The 18,973-nt window shown below is 42.8% G+C and overlaps 1 protein-coding gene across 8 annotated transcripts in view; it reads right to left on the bottom strand.

The window, feature by feature from the left end:
* The window catches only part of Stat92E (Signal transducer and transcription activator Stat92E), a 124,976-nt gene that overhangs the window by 74,877 nt on the left and 31,126 nt on the right, over positions 1–18,973 (bottom strand). For 3 of the 8 annotated variants that reach the window (XM_068361024.1, XM_068361025.1, XM_068361027.1), the window contains exon 1: positions 10,803–10,880. The exons of 4 other annotated variants lie outside the window; for them this stretch is intronic. In XM_068361024.1, the coding sequence (XP_068217125.1) occupies positions 10,803–10,865 (63 nt within the window). In that variant the 5' untranslated portion in view covers positions 10,866–10,880. One more of the 8 variants, XM_068361029.1, reaches the window with a different exon arrangement.

Below are 18,973 nucleotides of genomic sequence, written 5' to 3'. Positions count from 1 at the left end.
GACTAAGAATCCGAGCGAGCAGCACTCGAGAAAAAGAGTCCCTGCACCTCGCAACGTGCGGCCTACATAAGTTGTGTGTGGAGAAATGAAGTGTGACTCGTCCTAGGAAGTTGACCTGAAGTCCTTTATATGGAATTCTAGGCTAGGACGTCCCAATACCACCTCGTCAGGGTATGGGGGACGCGACAGTATTATTCTTAATACTAGGAACACAAGGAAGCATGGTTTACCTGCAGAGGTTTGAGGTCAGCTATGCAGAGACCCAGGATGCTGCATTCCCCAAGAGAGGGGAGGATGAAGAAAGAAGTAAGGGCCAGACATATTCTTTCATTCACGCAGACTAAAACTGGGTAACAGTGCCCTCAACCTTCTGCTACTTGTCCATTAAGGAGCCTGAGGTTAGACCAGCTGTTGTGCAGCCACCACAGGGCCGATAGAAAAAGTATCGAGGCTCCTGTGGGTCACGTCCTGCAGGTAGTGGGCTGTGAAGGTCGTTTGACGCTTCCAGACCCTAGCTTGTAGCACCTGCGTCACAGAGAAGTTTCTCTTGAAGGCCAGGGACGTGGCGACGCCCCTGACATCATGTGCCCTAGGGCGACTTGACGGAGAAGGGTCTGGATTCAAGGCATGATGAATAGTCCGTCGAATCCAGGCTGAGATGGTATTCTTGGTGACCCTCCTCTTCGTCCTTCCCGTGCTCACAAACAGAGCTTGCACGTGGGGACGGACTGCAGCTGCTCTCTTCAGATAACGTCTCAGACTTCTTACTGGGCAAAGTAGCAGATGATCTGGGTCATCTGTTACGGAACGGAGATTCGTAACCCTGAAGGAGTCGAACCGTGGGTCCGGCACTCCAGGCTTCTGAGTCTTGGCAACAAACTCAGGGATGAACCTGAACGTTACCTCCCCCCATCCCCTTGAATGGGCGATGTCGTATGAGAGACCGTGAAGTTCACTGACCCGCTTGACCGAAGCCAGAGCGAGCAGGAATACTGTCTTCTAAGTCAGGTGTTGGTCAGAGGCCTGGCGTAATGGTTCAAACGGGGGTCTCTTCAGAGCCCTGAAGACCCGAACCACGTTCCATGGAGGAGGTCTCACTTCCGACTGAGGGCAGGTAAGCTCATAGCTTCGTATGAGTAAGGAAAGTTCCAGCGAGGAGGAAATGACAATTCCTTTCAGCCTGAAAGCAAGGCTTTGACGTTGTTAATAGTTTAAATATGACATATCTGTTTTGACGTCGTTGCCTTTTTTAGAATGATTTATTGTTAATTTGTTCTCTTCATTTATTTATTTCCTTTCCTCACTGGGCTATTTTTCCCTATTGGGGCCCCAGGGCTTATAGCATCTCGCTTTTCCAAATAGGGTTGTAGCTTGGATAGTAATAATAGTAATTAAGGCTGAGCGATAGCCTTTTACCGCCGAGACCGAAAGAAGCATTTCCTCCCGCAAATACACGAGAAACTCCGCTATTGCTGGAATAGTAGCATCGAGGGGAGAGATACCCCTCCCACGACACCAACCACAGAAGACTCTCCACTTCGCCTGGTAGACCCCTGCGGATGACTTTCGCAGGTGTCGAGACATCCTTTCCGCAACTTGTTGTGAAAAGCCTCTCTCACTGAGGAGATGCTGGATAGTCTCCAGGCGTGAAGCCGAAGCGATGCTACGGCTTTGTGGAGAGATGTTGCAATGTGGTTGTCTGAGTAGCTCGTGTCGTGGGGGAAGCTCTCTCGGGAGTTCCGTCAGGAGCTGCAGAAGGTCCGGGAACCATTCTGCATGATGCCATAGTGGAGCTATTAAGTTCATTGACAGGTTGACCGATAGTCTGGTCTTGTTGAGCACCCTTCTCATCAGACAGAACGGTGGGAAGGCGTAGACGTCGATGTTGTCCCACCGTTGTTGGAAGGCATCTTGCCAGAGTGCCTTGGGGTCCGGGACTGGGGAGCAGTACAGCGGCAGCTTGAAATTCAAGGCTGTCGCGAACAGGTCCACTGTCGGGGAACCCCACAAAGTCAGGATTTTGTTGGCTACTTGAGGATCCAAAGACCACTCGGTACTCACTATCTATGAAGCTCTGCTCAGACTGTCGGCGAGCACATTCCTTTTGCCAGGAATGAAGCGAGCTGATAGACGTATCGAGTGGACTTCGGTCCATCTCAGTATCTCTACTGCAAGATGGGATAGCTGTCGTGAAAAGGTACCTCCCTGCTTGTTGATATAAGCCACTACTGTGGTGTTGTCGCTCATCACCACCACGGAGTGGCCCGCCAGGGTCTGTTGGAACTGTTGAAGGGCCAGAAATAAGGCCTTCATCTCTAGCAGGTTGATGTGGAGGTACTTTTCTGATTCTGACCATAGGCCTGAGGCCCTCTGGTTCAGAACGTGGGCCCCCCACCCTTTTTTTGATGCGTCCGAAAACAGCATCAAATCCAGGGGAAAGACGAGAAGACCAACTCCCTTTCGAAGGTTGTCGTCGGTCAGCCACCACCGCAGGTCCGTCCGTTTCGCAGGTCCTATCGAGACCAGAAAGTCCGGGGAATCGATGCCTTGATCCCACTGTGACTTGAGCCGCCACTGCAGAGATCTCATCCTGAGGTGGCCGTTGGGAACTAGACGGGCCAAGGAGGCTAGGTGACCTAAGAGACGTAACCAAGATTGGGCTGGAAGGTCTTCTCGACTGAGGAAAGGCTCTGCAACCCTCCTCAGCCTTGCTATCCTGTCGTCTGATGGAAAGGCTTTGTGGAGATTGGTGTCTAACATCATGCCTAGATATACCAGTCGTTGTGTTGGGAGCAGAGAGGACTTCTCGAGATTTACCATGATCCCTAGATCTTGGAAAATTCCCAGAAGCCTGTCTCGGTGGCGAAAAAGGGTCGACTCCGAGTCTGCCAGGATCAGCCAGTTGTCCAGATAACGGAGGAGATGGATGCTGTTCCTGTGCGCCCACGAAGATATCAGTGTGAACACTCTGGTGAACACCTGAGGTGCTGTGGAGAGACCGAAACACAGCACTTTGAACTGGTAGATCTTGTTGTCTAGGCTGAATCTTAGGTACTTCCTGGAAGACGGATGGATTGGGATCTGGAAGTACGCGTCCTTCAGATCCAGTGTGCACATGAAGTCTTGCGATCTCACTGCAAGTCTGAGAGGTCGATGACGGGTCTCCAGCCTCCAGACGCCTTCTTTACAAGAAAGAGTCGACTGAAGAAGCCTGGGGAGCCGTCTACGACCTCCTGGAGAGCATCCTTCTTGAGCATGGTCTCGACTTCTGCCTGAAGGGCTAGCCCCTTTGCCGATCCCATGGCATAGGAGCTCAACGACACTGGAGTCGCTGTCAAGGGAGGTTGAGATGTTATGAACGGGACGCGATATCCTTGTCTGATCACAGAGACCGTCCAGGAATCGGCCCCGTGTTGCTGCCACCTGTGCACGCAACTTTGCAGGCATCCCCCTACAGGTGGCCACACAGGGGGATTGCCAATCCTAGCGTTTGCGGCCTCGGCCGCTCCTTCTAGGATTTCTGCCTCCCCTGGAGGACTTTCCGCCCTTCTTGTCTTTGACAGGAAAGGGCTGCTATTTACATACCTTGGTCTTGGCTGCCGGAGCCTGCTTCGGTGTCCTGCGAGATGTAAGGACCTTCTGGAGGAGCGAATCATGACTCGTCTTCCTCCACCTCTCAGCTGTCCGTTCTATATCCTTGGGCTCAAACAGGTTTCCTCCAAGAATGGAGGAATGTCTGAGCTTGCTGACATCCATAGCGGGGACCTTCGGGTGGGACCTCTCAGTCACCGCATCAGGTCGCTTTAGAATAGAGTTAGCCCACAGGTTAGTGACCTGGTGAGCCAAAAACTCGATGGAGCGCGTGCCCGACAGGAGTTAGGTCTCCAGGGCCTTCCTATTGCTCTCCTTGGACAAGTCCTCAGAGCGCAATAGGATGCCCAGAGACCCTAGCCAGACATCCAGCCACGAAGTGGCCTGCATGGCACACTTAGCGACTTTCTCTTGGCTTAGGATCTTCGACGCTGATAATGTCACCTGCCGGGCATTGAGTTTCTCTAGAGAGAGACCCCTGGTGAGCTCTTCCACAGAGTGGTGGAGGGGAAGAGCTAAACAAGGCTCCTCCATGATCTCGAAGTACCTCCTCTGCTGAACGCGAGGAGGTGGGAGGAGCTTGTTCCCGGCAGAAGAACGGCTGGAGGAGGCGAGCTCGGAAAGCTGGCCCTCGACCTTGTCCCTGGCACTCTTCACCCCGGGGACCATGGCAGGGCTGCACTGGTCTTGGGGGGCTTCTGAATACCATAAACTTGGTCCAGGACCGTATCCTTGCCTTCGCGGGGGGGGGGGGGGGGGGGGGGGGGGTGTCTTGGGGTCCTTAAAACTATTGAGTTGCCTCATTAGATTAAGGACCTGCTAGAAGGCATGCTCTGACTCGCGCTGCTCTCCTCCTTGTGGACTGGCAGCTAAGTCTCCTGTCCCCGTTGGCTCTTCTTGGGGGGACACGCGGACGTTCTCCCGGGGAATGGTTGGCTCTGGACGAAACCTCGAAGATGACTTGGGTATCGTTTTTGAGTCCTTGGGCTCCCTCCTGGGAGGGATACAGGACTCTAGCAAAGAGGTCTGGAAGGTCCCTCCTACGCGAGACGTTTCTCTTCCTTGAGGTGGGGTTCCTCCCATTGGTGCCGTGGGAGAGTGCCTCACCTCACTGGATTCTCCTGAGGACGGGAAAGGTTCATCCGCAGGAGAAGGAGAAAACGACTGCAAAGGGGAAGGGGCCTTCCCGACGGACCTCTTGGGAGCCAGCTTAACCCTGGGAGAAGTTACCGCGAAATCCACTCCTCTCCTTCTCTTCAGCGGGGGCGAGGGAGCCTTTGGTTTTAGTCCCAGATCAGCGAGGGCTGGCTTCATAGCCTGCACCACCGCTTTCATCAGGGAACCAAACCAAGGCTGGCGGCTGACTGATGCAGTGTCAGCGATTCCCGCTGGAGGGAAGGGGATCGGCTGATCCTTAGGAGTGGATATTACTGGGCCTGCCTGAAATGAAGAAAGGGAAGAAGAATGTTGCCTGGACCTCTCCGATGAATCTTCCTGCTCCTGGACGCGTGCTCGGCGCTTACGAGATGGTGATCGCGAGGACGATCTGGAAGCACGCGGCCCCGGCAACTCGCAAGGTTGGGCACGATGTGAAACCCGGCGGGCGAGTGGACGCGCTGGCGAGGGGGCGCTTGGGCGCACAGGCGAAGGTGTGCGTGGATACACAGGTGAGGGTGTGTGCGAGTGACCGGGCGATCGCTGGCGATCAGGAGAGTGATGGCGCGTAGGCGATCAGTGGAGCGTAGGTGAGTGCAAGCGAGTTGGCGAATGATGACGCATGGGGTGAGTAGGCGACCGACTGCGCACAGGCGAGTTAGCGCGTGGGCGAGTCGGTGACCTGTGGCAATCAGACGCGTGGGCGCATTGGCGAGAGTTCGCGCACAGGCGAAGGATCGCGCGGGCGCGTAGGAGATCGCTGACGTGTAGGATGGCGCGTAGTAGCGCGGAGAGCAGTTGCCAACTGGGGCGCAGGGCCAGGGGGCGCTGATGTGCTCGAGGGCGAACGCTCGTGGACGGGCTCAGGAGTCGACTCGTGGGCGCGCATGCACTTTAGAAGTGCGCACAGGAGAAAACGCACGGTGGTGCGCAGGCGGCGGTCGACGCGCAGGGGAACGCTGGCGAGGCAAAGGATCAATGTCCTTGCCTGCGCCCAGATCCGAAGGTCGTGGGCGCGTGGGAGAACGTTGGCGCGCATCAGGAACTGGGCGCGCAGTAGTGCGCTGACGAGAAGGAGGTTGACGGCGCTCAGGAGACTGTCGACGCGCAGTGCGCGCAGCAGGGACAGAAGAGCGCTTGCGCGCAGGAGAGAGCTGGCAATCAGGAGCGCGCTGGCGATCAGGAGAGCGCTGGCGAGAAGTCTGTTGACTCATCCGCAGGAGAGCGCTGGCGAGCAGGTGAACGCTGGCGATCAGGAGAGCGCTGGCGATCAGGAGCGCGCTGGCGATCAGGAGAGCGCTGGCGATCAGGAGAGCGCTGGCGATCAGGAGAGCGCTGGCGATCAGGAGAGCGCTGGCGATCAGGAGAGCGCTGGCGAGAAGAGTCAGGTGACTCTTCAGCAGGAGAGCGAGCAGGTGAGCGCTGGCAAGCAGGAGGGCGCTGGCGATCAGAAGAGCGGTGGCGCTTGCGCACTACTGAAGGGCGCACAGGTGTAACCTGGCGCGGAAGGGACTTACCCACATTGTGGGATAAGCCCTTCTACCCCGAAGGGACCGGTGCTTGAATTAACAAGGAGGATCGCGCAGGAGATCGCGAACGATATGCGGAGAGGTCCAGTGATGTCACTGCCTTGGTCTGCTCCCGACGAGAAGAATCCTTTGCAGGGGACGACGAAGATGAAGACCCGAAGAGAAGGCGCCTCTTAACTCCCTTGTAAGGAGAAGGCAGGCCTCGGCGGCGAAGAGGAGGGCGAGCCTTACGGCGAAGCGAGCCCTTAAGCCCCAAGGAAGCCCAAAGCTGGAAAAGATCATTGTTAGATACAGTTTGGTCATCAAAATCAACAATGTCCTCCCCTGGAAGAGGAGCTGCCTCGTTATGGGAGGCAACACCCTCTCCCGAACCCCGAGATTGGGAAACAAAAGGACCTACGCTACTACTCGGCGGCCTCTCGCGAGAGACCGAACGAGTGGGAGCTTCGGAGGAGGTTCGGGCAACGGAAGAAGAGTCCTTGGAGCCTTCCTTCCCCAAGGCAGTCCCTGAGGGAGAAAGGTCTCGCTTAGAACTCTTCTTACGCCGCCGGGCAAACCTCTCCTATTGGGAGGTAGGCCACTCCATACAAACATTATCACTTTCACACCGTTGACCTCGACACTGCGGGCAAAGGGTATGAGGGTCTGTATCGACCGCCGACATGAATGTTCCACAGGGGCGGTCGGGGAGTCCAGGGCATTTCCGCATAATGGTAAGAAAAGGTAGAGGCCAACTTCAAACACAAAACTGAAAGAAAAAGAAAAAAAGATTAAGGCTGTCAAAAATGCAAGGACGAAACAGACACGTCTGTACCTCGTCCGAGCCAAAAGTGAAGTGAGGCAGCTCACCGGTGTGTGGGGGGGAGGGGTAGCTAGCTACCCCTCTCCTACCCCCGTGCTAACTAGCGCGGGGGTAGTTTAACCCTCGTTAAAATCTAATGGCTCGTCATTTCAGCTACGCCGAAAGTAAACCCTATGTAAATAGCGTGGTTTGTATTTCGGTTACGGAACAAATATATTTTCAAGGTACCCTAGGTTCAGTGCAAGCCAAACCCAAGAATATCACATAATTAATTCTTAACATAAAACTAAGCTAGTTTCACAAGATGGCAGCACTAGCATGAAGTACTGTACTAGTCCCACCCTTTCCATACTTACTACCAGGTATTGTCAGACTATGTATATCCTATTTTTATAACTCCTAATGTAGATGTTAATTCTGCAGCCATAACAGCAAGGAGCTAGTGGGATGTGGTCGGTTTCTAGGCAATGCACTCGCCGTTACAACTCACCACCTTATATCATGATGAGTTGGTAAGGGAACTAATTCTTGCAGCCAAGTGTGGATACAAATATTTTTTCCCCATTTTCTATCCCATTAGAACTGATCGCCACTTGTAGGAGGTTGGGTCACTGGAACATACTGGGTGTAAAATTTCAAGTTATGCTTGAAAAACAACATTGTAAAAGGGAAACAAACACAAGAATAGACCTTACCTAAATTTCCACACCTAACCTAACCTAGGAGCTGTACCCTTACCTACCAGGGAGCCTATGGCCCCTCTTACACTGCTGCACTCTAAGACCAAGTCTCAACCCTACATTTCTTTCCCAACCTGCTTCACTCACTTCGACTCATGGAAAGGTAAAACTAAATCATATTTCGTAAATTGCAAAACTAGCTTCATATTATCGTATTTCAGACCAAAATAAAAAAATACCGCATAAATAAAATCAATTTGATAATAAGAAAGCTTACATCTGTCTCAACGAACTGCATTCACCCCAAATGATATCTACATTTTTGTGATATAATATACAGTATTATGAAACTAGTTTTACAATTTAAGAAATATGATTTAGTGTTACCTTGCCAGAAGTGAAGCCCAATGGGCATCAAACACAAGGTTGAGTTTAATCTTAAAGTACGATACAGATACGGCAGTCTAAAGAGGCGGGTCGCATGTGGAGCATATTAACCCTTTCACAGGTAAGTAGGAAAGGTTTCAGCTCCTATGTTAGGTTAGGTAGGGAATCTTCGGTTAGGTGAAGTTCTTGTGTTTGCTCCTCTTTTAAATGTGTTTTTTCAAGTCACAACTTTTGGAATTTCAAAACATAAAAATAGAAATATATGGAATTTCCCTTATTATTTGCATCATAACATTTCAAAGTACTGATAAACAGACTAGTAACACTTCTTATTTTCTTCATTACGAATATTGTGCTATAGTAAATATCTATACATTTTAATTACCGACCCTGTATGTCTCAACCAACAACAAAAACTCTATGGTATTTCTTTAAGGTAGATATTACTAAGGACATTTATTGCATTCAGTAAGCTAAGGACTCCCGGAATTCCTACTTTACGCAATACTTTGAAAAGGTAAAACGCATGATCATCGCTAGCATAAAAAACTTATATGCATTAAATCTGGTTCAATTATAGAATGGTGCAATATTAGGTAAGACATTGAAACTCATATAATTGAATAGATCTATGCAATTACACTATTTTGAACCAATATACTACTGGCGGAAACCTCTATAAACGAAGTTAGGGGTTTTAATAAAAAAAATATCTGTTTTGCACTTTCGCTCCTTTTGTCGTCATAGCACGTCATAAGAGCCTCCTTCCAAACGGTTGTACAGAAAAACACTGATAGGTGATGCTTCTGCCATAAGTTACTTGCTTGATCAAAATAAAAGGCCCAACATTTTATATTCTAAACCTCTTTTTTAATCATTTTTCAATATTGGAATATGCAATATAACCATAGCTCATAATTTATTGATCATGATAATAATAAAAGGTTAGGGTAGAAATGTGTTTGATATATTTAGTCTGATCACTGGAAATGGAAGCAAAGTCCAAGTTCGAGCAGATGCTGGAGCGCGAAGCTACCACTCACCCCTTTGTTAGGTGCATATTCAACCCTTTAAGTTTGTATGATTGATAATGCCAAAATACTAGCCCACGGGTCTAACGCGTGTAGCGAAACATGTACCGCTTACCAGAACATAAGAGCAGTGAGATGTTTCATAGAGAGCGAAGACAGCATACAGTAGAGAAAAAACCAATAAATCATTAGTTCAATTAAGTATGGAAGTACAGTATTTGTAATACAATGAGCACTGCTATGAACGACTCAGAAAATGGGATGGAAAACACCATTTTCTATGAGACTGTAAGTCCTTCCATACAAAAGTGGGTGTTTTGACAATATTCATTACTTTTACTCAATTTAGGGTAATATTATGGTAGAGTCCCACCCGGCGCCATTACTGCTTACAAGTACATAGGAGCTTGATTTTTTTTTTTTCGCGAGCGAAGCAAGCACACGGCGCAGCAAAACCCACCAAATTTCGGTAACATTTCAATAGTCTAAGGGTTTTTGCTCGGTCGTGCACTAACGAAAGAAGACTAACGTCAAGCTCCTATGTACTGGCAAGCGGTAATGGCGCTGAGTGGGACTCTACCATAATATTACCTAGTTTTGATTATGGTAACTTTTTTTATTATGACTGGCTTCTTATGACGACGGGCAGAAACAAATTAAAATAAGTTAATTTAAATATTGAAGGGGGGTCCAGGGGGCTTGCCACTCAGCTAGGGGTTGTGACCTAGGAACTACTAGGTTAGGTTAGGTAGGTTTGTTAGGTTCTGTACCCCTTAAACATATCTCAAAAGTGATAAATAAACACATTTTGGCTGGTTCTCGGCAACTCAAATAAACCATATATTTTTCCAACTGGTTATCTTGTCTTTATTTTGCATTTAAAACCATTAATAGCTGCAAGTCACTCGTTTTTTACATTTCCCCACCCAACAAAACCCTGGTTTCTAACTGGGGTTCCCAATAATTGTCTTTATATGAAGAGGTCCAAAAACTCATGAACGGGTGGTTTGTCCCAATAAATCATGGTGAGAAATGCATAACTAAAGATAGCGAGTAGGAAAAAATATATAGTTCATGCATTTGGCTAGATATTAAAGTACCATATATTTACCAATTATCCAAATAGCCTATTATTAGAAACTAAGCTCAGGACAAGTCAACATCCTTAAGGTCGAATAGTAACGAATAGTAATGCACTTGGCAGAGTTGAAAAATACGTAAACAGCATTAAGTTTAGGCTACGAAGAGTAAAACACTATTGTAATAAGTTCCTTACAACATCAAATACGCTTCAGCATATCAAGTGGCAAGTGTTAAATTATTCTGTAATAAGTACGTAGACATATCATAAGGTCTGAATGGTTCGTTGTTGACAGTCGAGGAGCTCAGCCATGGATGAATCCACTTGTTCCGTCAGGCCAAGACGCCCACACACTCCCCGGCTTATTTCACCTCATTTGATCCATATTTGGTCACCTCACACTCACCTATGGTAATCTATGGGTGGCGATGTTGTCCGAGGAAGCTGTCACCTCGCTATCTCACAGACTATTATTGTTTCCCCACCACAAATTGTCTCTCACAGATCGATTCATCAAAACACACGCACGTTTCCTGGAAATCTTACCTTATATGGCAGGCACTTGGTCACGTGACTTGCTCGGTCCCAAGTGCCAACTCCCCTGCGCATTTCTCCAACAATTCGGCGACACTCGCGTGTCTCGTGTATTTCTTCATTTTGTATTTGTATCTAGACTTGGTTTTATTTACGATGCATGTGATTAATGTCCTACTTTATAAAATAGAAGAAGAGAAAGATTTTTCCGATGGAATTAATTAAGAAATAGAATAGATGGAGAAAAGGGAATTCGAGAGGGATAGATATTGAAAGAATAAAGGGAGAGATAGAGTAAATTGAGATGAATGCTTATTGAAAATAAAAGTGAGCTAGAAACCTAATGGAGAGAAAGAATAAAACGAGAGAAAGACTTTTCAAGCGGTGTCTGGCACGCTTGCATTACTTGTTCTCAAGTGCCAGCTCCGCTGCGCATTTCTCCAACAAGGCGACATTCTCAAGTGTTCCACGGCTTTTCCTCTATATTGATAAACGTCTAAGCCTTGTCTCTCTCTCCATTGATCGAGATAAAAGCTAGACTTTATGGAATAAATTGAGAGACAAAGGGAGTGGAAAAGTTTTTTAAGAGGTGTCTGGCACGCTTGCACTGTTGCTTTAGGAGTTGAGCGCATGTCTTCTCTGCACCTACACATTTAGAATTTCCCAGTATTTCACTCACTTTTCAGCATGTTTGATATGATCCCAATTTGAACTGTCCACGCTGACCGATAGACCTACATTCTCTCATCGACGACTAGGACAGGTGGTCCCATAGAAAGCAACTAAATTGCATTTGATTGCATGCTGTGGCAGTCGCTATATTTACGTTGCAAATAAGCTCTGACAATAGTTTTATTTGATGTCATCACAGGCTATTACGTTGAGATAAAAAAAAATTGTATTCTCACAGGTGTATGATGGTGAAGAGTAGTCGCAAAATCAATACTTGCAGGAAGAGATTACAAAAGTTTGCGTGACACTCTAATGGAGAATTATTACCAACCACCCATTGTCACCAAATCCTAATGCAAAGATTCTGCTTAGCATAACAAGATCAATTAAGGAGTCCATTCTTCATATGAATTTTTTCTCTTGACAGTTTAATTTCATTATGATTAAAATTATATCATCTGAAATTAGCAACACTATTCCGGTCCGTCATGTACCTTAGTAATCTATTTTTGTGAAGGGCATTGAGGACCAATGTGACCCCACCTAGCACCCGCAAGCACACTTATATACGCAGCACACGTTACTGACGTTAGCGGTAAAATTGAAGGAACTGCTTGTGGCAAGAAAAAAGTTTTACAAGTTTTATGTAAATTTTAGCTAATTTGCATATTAATTTTAACATTCAAAGTTGATTTTTTTGTTAGTTTATTATGTTGATATAAACTCCTGTCCTGAATATATTCTGGATATCATTGTAATTTAATAACAAATACAAAATAAACAGCTCAATCTAGACTTTGGTTATAAATAAGTAAACTTTTAACCAATGTCTTTTGCTTTAAAACGAAGAACAGACTGGGAAACAAAGCCTTTAAGCATATTTTTAAACATTAACTTTTATACTAAAATAAAGGTAAATGTGTATAGTCCATTCTCTTCACTTGCAGTGTATTCTAACTTATTCTTTTCCTTTCTAATTCCTAGTGAATAACAAGTTTTCGCTTAGCAGTCCACGTTAGTTCTACCCCTCATAAGTAGGGAAAATGATAAGATTCGAGAATTCTAAGAAGATCGGGACCAAGCCCCTTGGCAACTTAAATGAGGACACATAACAGTAATCATGGCAGCAAGGGGAGAATTTCAAAGCTTGGTATCAGAAGGAAAACCTGACTGCAGATCAAGAAATTCTACAATTATTATTATTATTATCATAACTAGCCAAACTACAACCCTAGTTGGAAAAGCAAGATGCTATAAGCCCAAGGGCTCCAACAGGAAAAAATAGCCCAGTGAGGAAAGGAAATAAGGAAATAAATAAATGATGAGAATAAATTAACAATACATCATTCTAAAAACAGTAACAGGGTCAAAACAGATATGTCCTATATAAACTATTAACAACGTCAAAAACAGATATGTCATATATAAACAATAAAAAGACTCATGTCAGTCTGGTCAACATAAAATCATTTGCTCCAGCTAACAGCTGGAATAAAATTGCTGGCTTCCAAAGAAAAGATAAATTATAACTGCCTATAAACTGTTTAGGAAAAGGAGATGGATTGGGAATTTAACTTTTGATTCATTAGAATGACGATCAAACTCCTCTCTATATAAAGGGGGCAACGAATCTACCTGACGATGAAGAGATGGTTGGTCTATTGTAGATTGCCTGGCCCTTATGGCCAAGCACGGTCTTTTGCAATTCTGGAGCCCGTAGTGATAGATAGTTGGTTTGCTAAATTGCTCATCAAACTAGCTTGGAAACGAAGGGATAATTAATTTACAGAACATTCTAGTGCAAGGTTATTGATAGGACGTTTTTGACGAAGAAAAAAATAATTTGTTGATGAAAAAGAAATAAAAAGAGGAATCAGAAATGATGAAAGACTAGAGGGATATACTGTAAAGAAAAAATACTTCCAATAGAGATAGTTGATTAGAATATTCTTTTGGGAATACCCTAGGGATGTTGTAGAAAGATCATTAAGATTTATTACAGGAAAATCAGATATAGGTGAGAAATTAATACGAGGTTTAATCTGTAGTCTGGAAAGTATCCAGAGACGAGATCCTGCTTTAAGACTGGACGGTAAACAAGGAAAACTCGAATTAATGACATCATTAGGGGACCCAAAGTCGAAAATATCCTGGTGGTCATCTTACCGTAATATGAAATCGTTCCGTGAACTTTATAAGCCCATAAAATGAATACAGAGAAACCATTCATCTCACCTACACCCCAGTAAATATCGAAAGGATGTAGGTAAATACGGTATCTATATGGTCTACACATGATATTCCACACCTTTTTACATCCATCGATGTTCAAGGCCGCAGTAGTATCAGTCACAATCTATGGATTTTGTATGACTTATTTATAATGGCTTCTTACTAACATCCTTTAAAGTTTGAACATTTCTGTGGCCATCCCAATGATAATAATAATAATGATAATAATAACAATAATTATTATTATTATTATTATTATTATTATTATCATTATTATCATTATTATTTGCTAAGCTACAACCCTAGTTGGAAATGCAGAATGCTATAAGCCCAGGGGCTCCAGTGAGGAAAGGAAACAAGGAACAATAAAATCTTTTAAGAACAGTAAAATTAAAATAAATATTTCTTATATAAACAATTAAAACTAACAAAACAAGAGGAAGAGAAATAAGATAGAGTAGAGTGCCTGAGTGTACCCTAAAGCAAGAGAACTCTAATCCAAGACAGTGAAAGACCATGGTACAGAGGCTATGGCACTACCCAAGACTAGAGAACAATGGTTTGATTTTGGAGTGCCCTTCTCCTAGGAGAGCTGCATACCATATTATTATTATTATTATTATTATTATTATTATTATTATTATTATTTGCTAAGCTACAACCCTAGTTGAAAATGCAGAAGGCTATAAGCCCAGGGGCTCCAACAGGGAAAATAGCCCAGTGAGGAAAGGAAACAAGGAACAATACAATCTTTTAAGAACACCAAAATTAAAATAAATATCTCTTATATAAACTATAAAAACTAACAAAACAAGAGGAAGAGAAATAAGATAGAATAGGGTGCCTGAGTGTACCCTCAAGCAAGAGAACTCTAATCCAAGACAGTGAAAGACCATGGTACAGAGGCTATGGTACTACCCAAGACTAGAGAACAATGGTTTGATTTTGGAGTGTCCTCCTAGGAGAGCTGCTTACCATAATTATTATTATTATTATTATTATTATTATTATTTGCTAAGCTACAACCCTAGTTGAAAATGCAGAAGGCTATAAGCCCAGGGGCTCCAACAGGGAAAATAGCCCAGTGAGGAAAGGAAACAAGGAACAATAAAATCTTTTAAGAATACCAAAATTAAAATAAATATCTCTTATATAAACTAACAAAACAAGAGGAAGAGAAATAAGATAGAATAGGGTGCCTGAGTGTACCCTCAAGCAAGAGAACTCTAATCCAAGACAGTGAAAGACCATGGTACAGAGGCTATGGCACTACCCAAGACTAGAGAACAATGGTTTGATTTTGGAGTGTCCTAGGAGAGCTGCTTACCATAATTATTATTATTATTATTATTATTATTATTATTATTATTATTATAATGATGATGATATTCTCCAACATCAGTAATAATAATAATAATCCCAACCTTATCAAAATTTCCTTGGCCACGATAACTTACATTTTATGTCAAACTGCATGTTTTAAAACATTGACTTGTTGAACTCTATTAGGTTCTCATTAGACAACGCAACCGCCATCACCAAAGCTATCGACGGAAACGGGAAACTTCCGGAAAATTACATTTCCGGTCGGAAGTCTCGCCAGGAAGCATTCCTGTTTTTGGATGCAGATCTTTCCATTCATAATTTCTTGAATGAATAATGAATGAACGGGGGGCTTCATCGAACATTACTCCTTATGGTCAGGGTTTAAACTTGAACATGTAGCTATTACCTTATATGCTGCTGCTTTTTACCCTAGATTACCTTAAAACTTTTCCAATTTCCTTAAAATTGAAGCAGTAAAATCGAAATTAACTTTATTTACCTTAAAAATTACTTTGAAACCATGCAAATTACCTGAAACTACGGTAATTGCTTTAAAAGTTCAAACCCTGCCTATGGTGCGCCTGCAAGAAATTTTTTTCTATTTCATTATTATTTCTTATCGTTACTTTATAATCATGGCAGCATTAGCCGAGTCTATTTGTACAGTATAATGTAAAGATAAAAGAAAACGAAAAATTCAACACGAGAAAGCAGTATCCAGAGTCTACTCTGCTGACGTAGATAACATGATATTATCGAAGAAGAAGAAGAAGAAGAAGAAGAAGAAGAAGAAGAAGAAGAAGAAACCAATACTTGTGATTTGCGATTGTTATTAATTTCATTATTTTTACATTACTCAATACATATGTTCAATTTATTTAATAACAGTATGCTAATATACAACTATGAATACATGATGTAAATGTATACCATAGAGTAGGTTATACAATACAGACAACGCACAGACAATGTCTTTCTCTGTTTATCTCTCTCCATCTTTAAACACACACAATAATATATATATATATATATATATATATATATATATATATATATATATATATATATATATATATATATATATATATATATACACACACACACATATATATATATATATATATATATATATATATATATATATAAATATATATATATATATATACATATATATATATATATATATATATATATATATATATATATATATATATGTGTGTGTGTGTGTGTGTGTGTGTGTGTGGAAGAGAGAGAGAAAGAGAGAGAGAGAGAGAGAGAGAGAGAGAGAGAGAGAGAGAGAGAGAGAGAGAGAGAGAGAGAAAATACGTACTCATTATACTACCTAATACATGGGTCACGTCACGAAGGTTTTGTGACAATGGTCGTAAACTGATTACACAGTAGTGCGTCTGTTCCCTTTTCCATTGATAAGAATTTTGGGTACAAACACTCATGTGCATTGATTCTACAACAGTGGTATTATTGCCATTATTATTCTTATTACAAGTGTACCCATGTCCTCAAAATAGATTAACGAAAGGGTCGTGTCGACATCCCTGGGGACGTTATGTACCATCTTGCAGGAGAACCAAGGTTATTCTATTGTATAAAGGCCAGGGGTGAGAGAGGCGTAATCTCACAAGTCGCCACCCCAGCCCCCAACCCCCATCGCTTAACCTGGATGACTGCAAGTCTAAATGGGTTGTTCATCTCTTGTTAAATAACGTTGTCACCCGGAGAACAAAGAACTACTGTTCAAGGATATTTAGCCTTATAATAACTCTTCCTCCGACCACAACTACTATTATTAGTATCATCAATATTGATATTTTCGTTGCTGATATTATTTTCATTATCATTGCTGTTGTTATTATCATCTGAATCAATATCTACTTGCTTTATTAGCATCCTCACGATCAACAACACCTAATTAGTGCCATTATTTGAGCCAACCTTTGACTGAGCCAACTTCTTCATTCTGACACAAAGGGATATTATTAAACACAACACCGATCTTTCATTACAAATATAGTACCAGGAATATCAAATGATAAGAATCATACTTTTTTACCTGTGATTATTTAAAGCACTTAGAATGTTCCCAGTTCTGGTTAGGTCTTGGTTGTGAGCAATATAATGTCTGTGTGATCAATCGCAATGTGTGTGTGTGTATATATATATATATATATATATATATATATATATATATATATATATATACATATATATATATATATATACATACATATATATATATATATATATATATATATATACATATACATACATATATATATATATGTATATATATATATATATATATATATATATATATATATATATATATGATAAATTATGCACATTTAGACGTATTTTTTCATATTCAAATAAGCCATATAATCTAATACATTAATGTCTGGATTCTCTTACCGACCTTGGGATCAGAGTCCCAAGGCAAAACCACTCATAGACAATAGCATATGACCGGTCGGGAATCGAAACCAGGTCCAGGATACTTGTAGGACAGTGAAACTTTTCTTCGTGGCTAAATGGCACTCTCACTGTCATCCAAGTATCCTGGACCAGGGTTCGATCCACGGCTGGTTAGATGCTGTTTTCTTTGAGTGATTTCGCCTTGGGACCCTGATCCCAAGGTCGGTAAGAGAATTCAGACTTCAAAGTATTAAAATATATGGCTTATTTGAATATATATATATATGTATATATATATATATATATATATATATATATATATATATATATATACATATATACATATATACAATATATATATGTATATAAATACAATATATGTATATGTATACATATATATATATATATATATATATATTATATATATATACACATGTATATATATATATATATATATATATATATATATATATATATATATATATATATATATATATATACAGTATATACTCGTTGCTTGTTCCAAGGGTTGGGGCTTGTCGTGTAGACCCTTTTTAGTTTACAATAAATCTTTACGATATGGGTACGCTAGATTTGCAATTAAATCCTTAAAGTTTTATACCTATCATTGCTTAATTTAGAGCGCAAGTTTTTATTCTCCTGCTCAAAGTTGAGAGAGAGAGAGAGAGAGAGAGAGAGAGAGAGAGAGAGAGAGAGAGAGAGAGAGAGAGAGAGAGAGAGAGAGAGAGTTGACCAACCAGGAAATACCTGAACTCACATTATCTGTTGGAGCTTAGATAAATATTTGTTTTAGAGGGGAGAGAGAGAGAGAGAGAGAGAGAGAGAGAGAGAGAGAGAGAGAGATTACTCCGCGTTTATATTTTCAACGAGAGCCTACATCTGGAAGTTATTAAAGGCACCACTCTGAGAAGGACATACAATTATGTAGAACTATACATGCGTTCAACGATAGTTTCTTTGGATGTCCAAAGGACGTAGAACACTACAGAAATATATCAAAATGACTAAGGGTTTCAACGCTTATTAAACCTCTCGTGCTAAAAGTATATTTTTCTTGGCACTAACATCTATCTGGCTGTTGTGCGTCTAGAGATGTTATTCATACCGAACTGATCCCACTTACACCCCAGCGATGTTTACTCGTATGTTCATTAAGATCAAACACCTTTGATTCTCAATATAATAGCAACTTCATAATAGTGACCTGCAAAGTAAGTGGTGTTATAAAACGTACCAACATCTGTTGTGTTAGCGTTATTTGAACTGCATGAAATAGATGCATTCACCAACATGAGTTATTCGTACACTAGACCCACCAAAGCCATCGGTCGTAACAACGGCACATTCACTTGCACCCACATGCCAAGTAAAACCCCATGCCTCCTCCCCCTCTCTCTCTCTCTCTCTCTCTCTCTCTCTCTCTCTCTCTCTCTCTCTCTCTCTCTCTCTAGACGGTTTCTCATTCAATTAATCTCTCTTTCTTCACACTCTTTGTTTCA

The sequence above is a fragment of the Palaemon carinicauda genome, chromosome 37, assembly GCF_036898095.1.
Source record: "Palaemon carinicauda isolate YSFRI2023 chromosome 37, ASM3689809v2, whole genome shotgun sequence".
NCBI lineage: Eukaryota > Metazoa > Arthropoda > Malacostraca > Decapoda > Palaemonidae > Palaemon > Palaemon carinicauda.
Note: the sequence above shows the minus strand (reverse complement) of the source record. Positions and strands in the feature narration are given on the sequence as shown.